Source organism: Neophocaena asiaeorientalis, unplaced genomic scaffold (genome assembly GCF_003031525.2).
Source record: "Neophocaena asiaeorientalis asiaeorientalis breed wild unplaced genomic scaffold, Neophocaena_asiaeorientalis_V1.1 scaffold400, whole genome shotgun sequence".
NCBI lineage: Eukaryota > Metazoa > Chordata > Mammalia > Artiodactyla > Phocoenidae > Neophocaena > Neophocaena asiaeorientalis.
Genome location: NW_020175089.1, coordinates 4,901,762 through 4,914,291, shown reverse-complemented (window position 1 = coordinate 4,914,291; position 12,530 = coordinate 4,901,762). Strand labels below are relative to the sequence as shown.

Here is a 12,530-nt window from a genome sequence, read left to right as displayed (position 1 = left end):
AAGTATTTAAACCAAATCCTGTTTCCAATGGGTGTCTCAATATTTTTAAACCTCTTTCCTTACAAGCTTAGTGGAGCCTCTTGCCCATAACAAGGGAACTAGATGTCTCATTTTTCCCAGGTTTATGCCTATTGACCCGGCTTAATTAATATTGGTACACTCAAAAGCGCCCCAATTTGGGTAATAATGTATATGATCCCCCTAACCCTAACGCCTGTCTTCTATCATTTGCCATCCTTCACATGAGACAAACCCCTACCTAATTTCTTGGCAGGAATAATGATCAAGAATACACAATGTTTTATACAAGAAACCTCAGGTAATGTCCAGAGTGGACTTGTTATATGGAGGGCATTTTCCTCATTTGTGAATATCATAATCTAAATCATCTCTTTTGCATATAGTGAGCAGGAACTCTCGAGTAAATGAAGGAACAGGTGATGGCTAATGTCCTTTCTAGGCCTCAAATTTTAAGGATATATGTGTAAATTCACAAACTGGGCTCAATCCAGTGTAGCAGAATTTTCTTCCTCTTTAGAAATTTCTGGTTACCAAAGTTCCAGAAATTGCTTTCTCATTCCCTAATCTTTCAATTTCTCGTGTTCTCCATTACGTAACGTGGAGCTGGGGCTTTGGGCCGAATTTTCCTTTAAAGATGATTTTTATAGTCAATAAGCAACTTCAAGGAGTGACGAAGCCAGCCGGGGAGGCGATATTAGTTGACGCAAGCGTCTAAGCGAATCCCAACTCGTTTTTCCCAGGGACTCACATTCCCGGGTTTGCTTGGCAGGGCTGAGCCTTTGCGCGTAAACCCCGGGCGCGGGCAGCCGCCTCCGGGCCCCGCCCCCGCATCTCCTCCTCTGCCCCGCGCTGACGGCGGCCCTCGCCGCCAGTCGTTGATAGCCGCCGAGCTGCGAGCTTCTTCTCTCCCGCAGAGGTAGGTAAACAGCCGCATCGCCCTTTAACCTCCCAGCTGGGGCCGTGGGCGCAGAGGCCGGCAGTCAGAACCCCTGCCTTGGGGCCGAGGCGCGACGGCGCACGGCCGGGTCCGGGCGGGAGGCCCACCTTGACAGTGAGGAGGGCGGGGAGCTTCCGGAGGGCGCGCAACGCGTCTGGCCTACTCAGCGAGCTCGATGGTTTTCGGACGCCGTGGCTTGGTTTTGCCCTCCTGGTTAGGCGAGCTCCCTTTACTCGGAATAGGGGCGGGGGCCGCGGCTGGCCGGGGCCCCTCTGGAGGGTTGTGGGTAGTGTCGAGGAGTCTGGCCCCCTCCCAGGCAAGTCCACGGCGGGAGTGGGATGGGCGAGTAGCGCCGGCAAGGGGGCCACAGGTCCGGGGAATGGGCGCGCGGAACCCAACGAAGGCCGCAAAGGGGCTCCGCTGGGACGCTCAGCGAGGAGGACCAGGGAGAGGCGCGGGTCCGGGCCCTCCCGATTCCCAGAGGGGACGCGGCCGACCACCCGGGTCCAGGACCTCGGCAGGGAGGAGTCCCGGGGCGTCTGGGGGCCGCCCCCAGCCGCCGCCGCCGACCTCCTCCCCAGAGGAGGCCCCGCCTGCCATCATGCGGCCGGGCGGTGCCTGGGACGCAGCAGCGGGCGGGTCTCTGGCACCCCCGGGGACCGGCACAGGCTGGCGTGAGCTGGGCTTCCGGCCTCGGCGGGCGGAGTCTTGGGGCAACCCCGCCCTCACTCCCGGGCCTGAGACGTCCAGGTGCCGGCGGCAGAGTGTCTCTTGCGAGGTCATGTGTGGTGGACTCACAGGCTTTGCTTTTCGCCGTCTCGACTGTCCCTGTGGAAGGAGAGAACTCGGCCGTCAGGGGGACTCCGAGAGCAGGGATCAGGGCCGGGCAGCGCCCCTCGGAGAACCACATTTCTCCGCTAGTATGGGTGGCACCTTCACGTTTGATTATTGAACAACGGGGAGAAGTCCATTTTCGTTTTTGTCCTTTTCTATTTGTATCAGCAATAGCAAATAGATTTTTTGAAATCATAAGCCCACCACCATCACATCCACCCTCACCATCTCAAAGCCACTGCCTTCTGTTTTTCAGTTTCCTCTTCTCCAGTTCGTACACAACACAATGCAGTTTCACCTCGCTGATCATGATTATCCTCATCTCATGGCCGAGTTATTTTCCTGTACTTAGAGCAATCACGGTTTAATAAGCAGTTCCCAGCATGCTGAACATTTGAAGTGTTTCTCTTTTCCTTGCAAAAAAAATCCAGGTAGAATAGAATTAAAGATTTTCACAAATCAAATTATCAGAAAAAATAGGAACAGAAAATTGAATAAAAATGTCAGATCTCTGGAAAAATCAACAGCTCTCTCAGATTTGAAGAAGAAAAAAAATATCACCAATGAAAAGGAACAATTTTACCTACCCAAACACTGAGGAGCTCTTACAATGAAAAAGAACTAAACAGAAAGGGAAAGAAAGCAGAGCTAGGATGTGATTTGTATATGGTTTTTATCTGACACAAATTTTTCATACTTGTGAAAGGAGAATATCGAGATTATAAAAGATAAATGGTGAAATAATGAATCGTTTATAGAATACAATGCAAATTAAAGTAAGTCTGGATTATCATTTTGTAGCTATTAGCAAAAACAACAGTAACAGCAACCACTGCTGGGAGGTTGCCTAGAAATTTGCATATTCAGTTATCCTGGGAGGTGACAGGGCTTTGGGGTTAGAAAGATGGCTCTGCAACTAATCATTTCACAGCTTGGAACCAGTTACCTAATTTCCTCATCCTCCTTTTGTCCATTCATACGCTAGAGGAAATTATACCTATTTCAGGAGTTTGCCAAGATTAACTGTTTGTGTAAAACTGACCTTTGGTATGTATACCTTTATTCTTTTCCTAGTCACACTGCACTGGGGACATAGTGAATCTGTGTGAAATTTGTGAAAAGCAGTCTGGTGATGCATTTAAGCCAAGACCCAGAAACCCCACTCCTGGGAATTTACTTGCAATGGAAGAAGCAACAGGAAAGGGGAAAAAAAAGCCATATGCACACACATTCAGAATGATATAAAATTAAACCCAACGGAGAAGCAACCTAAGTGTATAACAGCAGGGCAGCAGCTAAGAAAATCATGACACATTAACTGAAAGGAACATTGTGTAACCATCAAGTCATGATTTTGGAGCCTGTCTGCGATATATTGGAAAAAACTGACAAGTCAAAGTACAGATTACTAAACTGCATCTACTTACTCAGATGCAGTTTATTAATGTATATGTGAAAAATCTGAATAAAAATGAAGTTTTAATAGAAATACAGGTTATTTTAATTTTCTTGTTGATATATTGCTTTTCAAAATAACATCTTTAAAATAGTTCATAGTTAATTTTTTTAAGGAAATGGACCCACAGCTTTCTGTGTGTGGGAGAGGGAGAGCTCAATGTCATGTTTGCTGCTGCTTTTTTGAGCTGACCTCATTTCTTTTTTTCAAATATTATCTTGTTCTTTTCCTTGAGTAGATATATAAGTGATTTAGTAATTTATATATTGGGTTTTTCATTTAAAGAATCAGTTCTTAGATTTATTTATCAATTCTAGTTTTTTCTTTTCTGTTTTTTTTTTTTTTTTTTAGGGACTCCTGAATATATTTGAAAACTGAACAGTTTCAGCCAAGCCGAAGCATTCTGTCTTCCCAGGGACACAAATCCAACTTAGCTGAGCCAAAGCAGATGTACGTATCCTGTGGAATCCCTTTGGTCTTGTGATGGTTGAAAGTTCCCAACTGTCACAGAAGATAAGGTCCTCGAAAGGCTGTGATCACAAATCCTTGCTCTGGAGGCAACTTGGATCTATATATGTAACCCACACCTATTATATCATCCTTTCTTGTAAAATCATCTTGATTTTGCAGGGAAAGGGCTTTCTCTAGAATCATTCTGAGTTATGTAAGGAAGCAACCATTTTAAAAATAGTATAATAAAAGCAGTAACATTACAAACATTTCTGCACCAAATTAATACTGACAAAAGGTTTTATGAGGTGACAGTTTTTCCAAGCTGTAGTTTTAATTTATCTATTCCAGTCTCTCTTTTCGGATCATATTTCCTCTTCCAAGGCAGCCAGTTTTATCAGTTGTGAACTGCTGCATGTGAAACATTCAAAACACGCCTGTATCTAAAGCTGTGATGGCTGCAGCAAAATAATCCTTGAGTGAATAGCATGTGTAGTAATTCTTACATTTGGGAGAATTTTTTCTGTTTGTTCATCCTTTTTCTTCTAACCATATTCTCCTGGGGTATGGGGTAGGCTCTAGCAATGTTGCTTTTTTATCAAGCTGTTCACATAATTCTGAGGATGGATCAGGTTCAGGCCCTTTGCCCTATTCAGTCCAGGGCTAGGCCTCAGTGCCAGTGAAAAACCCCCACCCCAGAGCGGTTTGTAAAATTTTGAGTAGCTTGCATTAGGCTCTTTAAGGGGCAATGACCTCAAAAGATAAAAATATGACACATGAATTCCACTTAGCTCAGGAAAGACAGGAAATTTTTCCGGGGCAGTCGGGGGTAGGGGGACTATTTGGTGTGCCAGTTCCCAATTTAACCAATTAAGTGTCAAGGGTGTAACATGTTTTAAGTATCAGAAGTTTGGCCCCTGGCACATGACCACTGGACAAGTTCCTCCTGGCTCTGATTCTCAGTCCCATGTATTCCCCATGGGAATAGGATGAATGGCATAATATATGGATCTTTTTTTTGTTCCTTCTCTCTAGTTCCATCGCTCTGCCATTCTGCTCATGCACTAATGCCACATGATCTTATTTATTTTAGTTTTGCAGTGCATTCTGGTACCTGGCAGGCCAAGTATACCCTAGATTTTCTTCCTGTTAAATAATTTCTTTAGTCTTCTTAATTTTGAGTATCATTTCATCATATTCCTTAAAATCCTCTTTAAATTAAGACTGAAATTGCGTTGACTTTATGATTATTTGGAGGTGAATTGGTATCTTTCAGTCTTGATTTTCCCAACCAAAAACATTATCTGTCTTTCTCTTTTTTTCCAGTCTTCCAGCTTTCTTCCTAAAAGGTCTATTTATTTTTAGGTTAAATCTTAGATATTTTGAATATTTTGTTGCCACTATGAGTGGGATTTTTTTTTTTCACACTAAATCTTCTAAATAATTACAACTGATTTGAGTATTCACTCTTTTCTATATGTTGATTTCAAAAACTGCCACCTTAATAAGCTCACTTATTTATTCTAGGACACAATTTTGGATGATTTTCCTGGATTTTCCAGATAGAAAATCATACCTGGGACTTCCCTGGTGGTGCAGTGGTTAAGAATCTGCCTGCCAGTGCAGGGGACATGGGTTCGAGCTCTGGTCCAGGAAGCTCCCATGTGCCGCGGAGCAACTAAGCCCGTGCGCCACAACTACTGAGCCTGAGCTCTAGAACCTGCAAGCCACAACTACTGAAGCCCGTGTGCCACAGCTACTGAAGCCTGCACACCTAGAGCCCGTGCTCCGCAGCAAGAGAAGCCACCGCAATGAGAAGCCCACGCACCGCAACGAAGAATAGCCCCTGCTTGCCACAACTAGAGAAAGCCGGCACATAGCAACGAAGACGCAACGCAACCAAAAATAAAATAAATAAATTAAAAAAAAAAAAAGGGGCTTCCCTGGTGGCGCAGTGGTTGAGAGTCCGCCTGCCGATGCAGGGGACACGGGATCGTGCCCCGGTCTGGGAAGATCCCACATGCCGCGGAGCGGCTGGGCCTGTGAGCCAGGGCCGCAGAGCCTGCGCCCCCGTCCGGAGCCTGTGCTCCGCAACAGGAGAGGCCACAACAGTGAGAGGCCCGCGTACGGCAAAAAAAAAAAAAAAGAAAATCATACCTGGCTAGAACCTTCATAACAGTCTAAAATAGCAGCAATTGCTTGCATTCTTGTCTTGTTCATTATATTAAGGAGAATGCCTTTCCTCTTTCAGTTAAGGTAGGGTGTGGGCTGTGTGTCTGTGATAGCTGTTCTTGATGATGGAAAGGGGTTACTTTCTAGTTCTATGGAAATTTTTTCAACAGCTTAACCTTAAAAAATCAGGATGTATGTAGATTTTAATTGAAAACTTTCAACATCAGAGAATCTTTGAGTTTTTTTCTCCTTAACCTACTAATAGGTTACTTGATTTTGTGATTTTAAGCCATCCTTGTATTCCTAAATAATCCTTATTGGTCACAGTGTATTCTTCTTTTACTAAACTGTCAAAATCAGCTTGGTGGCATTTTCTTTTGGTTTTTGGCACCCATGTTGCTGGAGGTTGGATAGCTAAGAGTGTGAGCCCTTCACTCAGAATACTGGAGTTTGAATCTCGATCCTTTATTCCCTTGGCTGTTAACAGCACTTCTCAGGTGAAGCTGCCCAAGTGTTTATCTCTGCTGAGTTCCAGATTCTTATAACAATTGCCTGAATTGATACTCCCACTTGAATGGCTCATAGACGTAGCAAAGTTAGTATGTCCAAACTAAAACTTTATTTTCTCTCACAAGCATGGCCCTCCATCAGTTTCCTCTATTTCAATAGATGGCATCACCACCATCTGCCTGGCTATGAAAGCCACAAACCTGATCAACTCTCACTCCTCCATCCACTCTATCTGCTTAATTGGTTCTTTCTGCAAAATACATCCCATTTTTTCACAGCTCCTCAACTGCATTGGCACAGTCCCAGGCCACACCACCATCTTCCTTCAATTGTTTTATAAGTGGTCTCACCATTTCCTTTCTTGCCCCCAAAGTTTTCTACTTACACAACAGGGTGAACTTTGTTAAAAAAAAGAAAAAGATCCTGTGATGTTATTCTCCTAAGACCCTTTAATGGCTTCCAACTGTCTTTCAGGTTCCAGATACCTATCTTCCTTAGTGCTTGAACCCACAAACTAAACATCTTACCACTGTGTCCTCAGCCACAGCACAATGCTAGACCCTTAGAAGACAACAAATATTTGTTAAACTAATCAATGGCTATTGTACTGTAACTTTTTTCTCCATTTCTCCTATGGTTTATTGTCAAGTTTTCTATTTCTTTAAAAACTGGCACGTACTAGCTGTTCCATAAATATTTGCTTAATGCACTGATTCTAACGTCTGTTTTTATAATTTAATAGGAAGGCAATCCATCCCACAAAGATTTTTAATTCATAAAACTTTTACTTTTCACAGTTAGGTCTCTAGAGTCTGCTTTTGCATGTGGTGTTAGGATCCTAGTTTTATTTTCCTCCAGTTTCCTAGAAGCATCTGCTAAACAAACGTTTCTTTCTTCATTGATTTGTGGTGTCCGATTTATCATTTATCAGGTTTGTACTAAAGAATATATACATGGGTTTATATCTAAACTTGCTATTCTCCTTCCTTTGATCTGTAGGTCTGTTTCTAGACTGTTACCATATTTATTACATATTTATTACTATGACTTTGTAATAGGATTTAATGTCTGATAACAGTAGATTCTCTCCTTTTTTCAGGTTGAGTTTGCTACCTGTGGACATTTCTTACCTCTTGTGCGTTTATTGAATTCCTCAAAAAATCCAGGTGGAATTTTGATTGTCATTTTATTATTATAAGTTCATTTGGGGGTGATTAACATCTTTATAGTACTAAGTTCTTCCAACCAAAACCTTTCCATGTTTACAGATCATCTTCTTTGTTCTTTACTAATGTTCAATTTTTTTTTCCCCAGTCTTAAGTCAATCCTAGATACTTTATAGTTTGGGTTGAAATTATTACTATCTTATTAGTTTTTTTCTAGTTGATTATTGCTGGTGTAGAGAAATGCTGATTTTTGTAGGCCAATCTTGTATCCCACAGCCTATCCCTCTAGTTGTCTCGTGTTACCTCTGTTGAGTCTGTTGAATTTTCTATGTTTATGATCACATTAATTCCACATAATGTCAGCTGGAGCTCTTTCCTTGGAGTTCTTGCACCAGTTACTTCTTTGTCTTTGTATATGGCATTGGAAGGACTTCCAGTCCTGTGGCAGTGTACATCCTTGTCTTGTTTCTGATCTTAAAGGGACTACATTCAAAACTTATTGTGTTTGCTGTTTTAGTTATATAATCTTTATTAAGTTAAGGAAGTTACCTCCTATTCCTAGTCTACTAAGAGTATTTTTCTTAGTGATAAATAGGTATTGACTGTTGTCAAATACTTAGTGTCCTGAAATGTGCCAGAGTGTTAGGCCACAACCTGACCGTTCTCTGAGAGCATCTTATATGAAGTGTCGTAGCACAGCCAGACATTCAGAAACCTGGTCTCTATTCCTAGCAATTTCACTAATTAACACTGTAATCACAGATATGTCACTTGACTTTTCTGAATCTTGGTGGCCTAATTTGTAGAGTGAGAAGTTTGGATTAAATAATATAAGATCTTCCTTATTTTATCACAAACAGAAAGATTCTCCAAGGTCTCATTAAGTTTTGAGTCCTTATCCTTAGAAATGATTCTCTGCTTCAAAATGTAGTTGTTAATTTTTATGCTTTTTATAATTAAATGTTGCTATTGTTGTTCTCAACTGATTTTAAAATGATCTTGTCTTAATATAGTTTATGATCATCCAACTTTAATATTCAGTTTTAAAGTACTGATCAGCAACATATGCCCATGGCCCTTATGCCCTATTACCTGTATCTCCAGTCCATGGTCATTCTTCAGCTCCAGACTCACCAAGCTAACTGCCTACTGGTATCTCTTGTCCCAGTAGGCAGCTTGATAATGGCATTGTAGCTTGATAATGGCATTGCCAAAGCCACACACCACATTTGTCTCCCTCCAGACTTGCTCCATCTTCCGTGTTCTGTCCACACAATTGCCCAATCCAGAAATCTGGGTGCCACCTCGATTCTTCCAGTCTTTGATCTTCCACGTCAAACACCAAGCTTTCCAGAATTCCCTGAGGTGTTTGAGCAGAATTGTGAGCGGCCTGGAAGCCAAGAGCTGAGCCCCATTAGCAAATGGAAAATAGATCAGGGAAGCAGACCTGCAGAAGACTGAGTGCCAGGAGATGTGGATGCGAGATTGAGGCCAGTCAGCATATCCCAGGACCCTGTCCCTCTGACCTTACACAAAAGAGCCTCCAAAAATCCTAATTGGCATATTCTGAGCAGTTTAGCTGGGCTTATAACTTTCAAATATATTTTTATTTACACCAAGACATTTCAATAGTGATAGTAGAAACAAACATGATGTTAATTCATTTATTTGTTTAATCAGTCTTCCTCTGAATATTATCCAATTTAGTCTTTAGTTCTGAAGGTTATGAAAAATAATTTTATAATATTAGATGCCATTTTTATTTGAAGGTGTCCCAGTGCTGGGGATAAGACTACTATCAGCATTACAACGTGTGCCATTTTTGGTTTTGTGGCACATGGTATTTTGGAGCATATGGTTTGACATGGGGTACAGTAGAAACTAATGATCATTCTACTATATGTCTTTAATCTCTGCTCTTGGAACCAAGCACCCAGGGTAAATGAGGTCTTCAATCTGAAAGGAGGTTTTTAATTGATGAATGTACATTCTGCAAAGGTTCATAAATTATCATGCAGGATACTTTGTTTATTCCTAAGCCATGCTAGCCCTTTCATATAAGATATGTGTCTTTTCTACCAAAAATTAGGAGAAAATAAGTCACTCACAAACCATTAAATGCTGAACTAAGACTCATTCAGTGAGTGAAAGACTGCAAAGCTTGTGAACACAGCCTTCCTTACCCCATTTTGAACAGCCCCATTTGTTTCTGTCTATAGAGAGAAAAATGAATTTATAGGTGGGCTTGCAGAATCTTGCACATTTCCTGTTTCCAAAAATTTATTGTATTGAGAATTTCTTTGAGGAAATTCTTGTTGGCATTTATATGTTCAGAGGATATTAATTCCTTCACTTAACAGGTATCTATTGTGTATATGCTCTGTGCCAGGCCCTGAGGAGACAGCAGTGAACAAAAGAGACATTTCCAGCTTACATTCCTGTGGGAGGAAAGAGGACATGAGCCAGCTATTTAGAAAATGATTTAATGATTTCAGCACCTACCTGGGGGTGTTCCTAACTGGACATTAGAATCACTTCCATAGGGGCCATGCCAGGGTCTTGGGAGGTTCCAGGAGCTCATATCCCTCATAACAGCCCAAATCACTACTTCAGAGAAGCTCAAAGCTATGGCAAACCCACCAGGTGTTTATAGTTTCTTCCAGTTTAGATACAATGTATCAATCAGAGGTTATTTTTATCATAAGCAATGTTGCTGGCATTCCACCTTTATCAAGTTTCTAGGAAACAGAGCCAGAAATTACCTTAAGGTCAAATTTGTCCTGAGAGAAGGAGAAAGAGCTGTGTTAACCCTTTACCTACAATTACTTTTGCTGTAAGGGTTGCAAAACAGACATGGAATGTGAAGAACGTATATGACCAAGAACATTTATAACTGATGCCACTGCTATGCAGTCATTATGCTGCAGACGTTAAGTGTTTTCAACATAAACACACAATGCTGACACCCTCTTTATTTTGCAGATAAGTCATCATGGTGAAAAGCCACATAGCCAATTGGATCCTCGTTCTCTTTGTGGCCACGTGGAGTGACATGGGCTTCTGCAAGAAGCGACCAAAGCCTGGAGGAGGATGGAACACTGGGGGGAGCCGATACCCAGGACAGGGCAGTCCTGGAGGCAACCGCTATCCACCCCAGGGAGGGGGAGGCTGGGGTCAGCCCCATGGTGGTGGCTGGGGACAGCCCCACGGTGGTGGCTGGGGTCAACCCCACGGTGGTGGCTGGGGACAGCCCCATGGTGGTGGAGGCTGGGGTCAAGGTGGTGGTACCCATAATCAGTGGAAGCCCAGTAAGCCAAAAACCAACATGAAGCATGTGGCAGGAGCTGCTGCAGCTGGGGCGGTGGTAGGGGGCCTTGGCGGCTACATGCTGGGGAGTGCCATGAGCAGGCCCCTTATACATTTTGGCAGTGACTATGAGGACCGTTACTATCGTGAAAACATGTACCGTTACCCCAACCAGGTATACTACAGACCGGTGGATCAGTATAACAACCAGAACAGCTTCGTGCATGACTGTGTCAATATCACGGTCAAGCAGCACACGGTCACTACCACCACCACCAAGGGGGAAAACTTCACTGAGACGGACATCAAGATGATGGAGCGTGTGGTGGAGCAGATGTGCATCACCCAGTACCAGAGAGAATACCAGGCTTATTACCAAAGAGGGGCAAGTGTGATCCTTTTCTCCTCCCCTCCTGTGATCCTCCTCATCTCTTTCCTCATTTTCCTCATAGTGGGATGAGGAAGGCCTTCCTGTTTTCATCATCTTAATCTTCACCAGGTTGGGGGAGGGGGTATCTACCTGCAGCCCTTTAGTGGTGGTGTCTCATTCTTGCTTCTCTGTTCGTCACCTGTAGGTTAATACCCTTAGCACTTACAGCACTGGGAAATGGAAAGTAGATCTGAAATGCTATTTATTCATGCCCCATTTGATTTAATCCTTCATAGGCCAACGCTAGTGCTGAGCTGGTAAAAGTGTAACAGCAAATAATCATTGGTTGATCTAGGCTTATTTTTTGTCTAGTGCAACAGATTGAGGCTAAAACAATTCTCAAAGCAGTCTTCAAATACCTTTGCCTAAATACCTCCAGCTCCTTCTCCAGCTAGAGCTCAGTACACTAATGCCCCATCTTAGCAGTGATTTTATAGCAATTTCCTCATTTGTTTTAAGAAAACCTGACTGCATTTCCCTGTTCAGACAGCATTTCTGCCAAATCTGGAAGAAGGCTGCATAATATTCATTCAAAAAATAAAACTAGAAATCCTTAGCTTGTGGGCCCAGGCTCAACCCGGTGGAAAGCATGTGTCCTATGTCTGCAGAGAACTGTAAGGATGTTTTGCATTTTGCAGTACGGGTTACACAGCAGCTATTGCATCAAGAATGGATATTCGTGCAACACTAGACTTCAGGACAGAGGACGTTTTTACAGGGAATGAACATAACTAACATAATATGAAAGGCTTCTGAGACTAAAAATTTCCAACATATGGAAGAGGTGCCCTCGGAGACAGCCTCCCATTTCGGATGTTTAAAGCACCTTTATGTGGTATTCTTTTCTTTAGTAATATAAACTATAGATAATGCAGGTACTTTAATTAAACTACCTTCTGGACACTGAGAGCAAATCTCTTTTGTTTGTTTACCTGGAAAGCAGAATGATTTTAACATTGTTTGGATGAAGCCAGGAGATTTTAACATAGAGGAAACAGCAGCTATAAAAAACACGGTATTCAGGTCCTTAGTTTCTGGAATTGGCTTTTGAATCAAAGAATAGGGAGGCATTCCAAAAAAAAAAAAATAGGTTAGAGATGGTAGGAATATGATCCATTCAAAGTGGAAAAAGAAATTCTGTTACCATTATTTAAGTAAGGTAAAATTATTCCCTGGGTTGTTCAATATTGTCACCTAGCAGATTTACATTACTATTCTGCACTGTTATTACTGGCTTGCACTTTGTAT

General features: G+C 42.5%; 1 protein-coding gene across 4 annotated transcripts; it reads left to right on the top strand.

Moving 5' to 3' along the window:
* Positions 1 to 491: 491 nt before the first annotated feature.
* On the top strand, positions 492 to 12,356 carry PRNP (prion protein (Kanno blood group)). Of its 4 annotated transcripts, XM_024764248.1 has the most exons (5): positions 492 to 937; positions 3,600 to 3,698; positions 7,480 to 7,546; positions 10,529 to 11,237; positions 11,921 to 12,356. In XM_024764248.1, the coding sequence occupies exons 4-5, from the start codon at positions 10,539 to 10,541 to the stop codon at positions 12,005 to 12,007; spliced, it is 786 nt and encodes a 261-aa protein (XP_024620016.1). In that variant the 5' UTR covers positions 492 to 937; positions 3,600 to 3,698; positions 7,480 to 7,546; positions 10,529 to 10,538; the 3' UTR covers positions 12,008 to 12,356. The 4 variants fall into 4 exon arrangements, with proteins under 4 accessions (XP_024620016.1, XP_024620018.1, XP_024620015.1 ...); XM_024764247.1 differs by lacking the exon at positions 7,480 to 7,546 and having other exon boundaries at positions 496 to 937; XM_024764249.1 differs by lacking the exons at positions 492 to 937; positions 3,600 to 3,698 and adding an exon at positions 5,825 to 5,954.
* Positions 12,357 to 12,530: the final 174 nt, after the last annotated feature.

Coding starts and splice junctions, on each gene's coding strand:
- PRNP (XM_024764248.1), top strand. CDS start 10,539: ATGGTGAAAAGCCACATAGCCAATTGGATCCTCGTTCTCTTTGTGGCC. Junction 11,238..11,920: donor AGGCTTATTACCAAAGAGGG/GCAAGTGTGATC, acceptor TGCATTTTGCAG/TACGGGTTACACAGCAGCTA.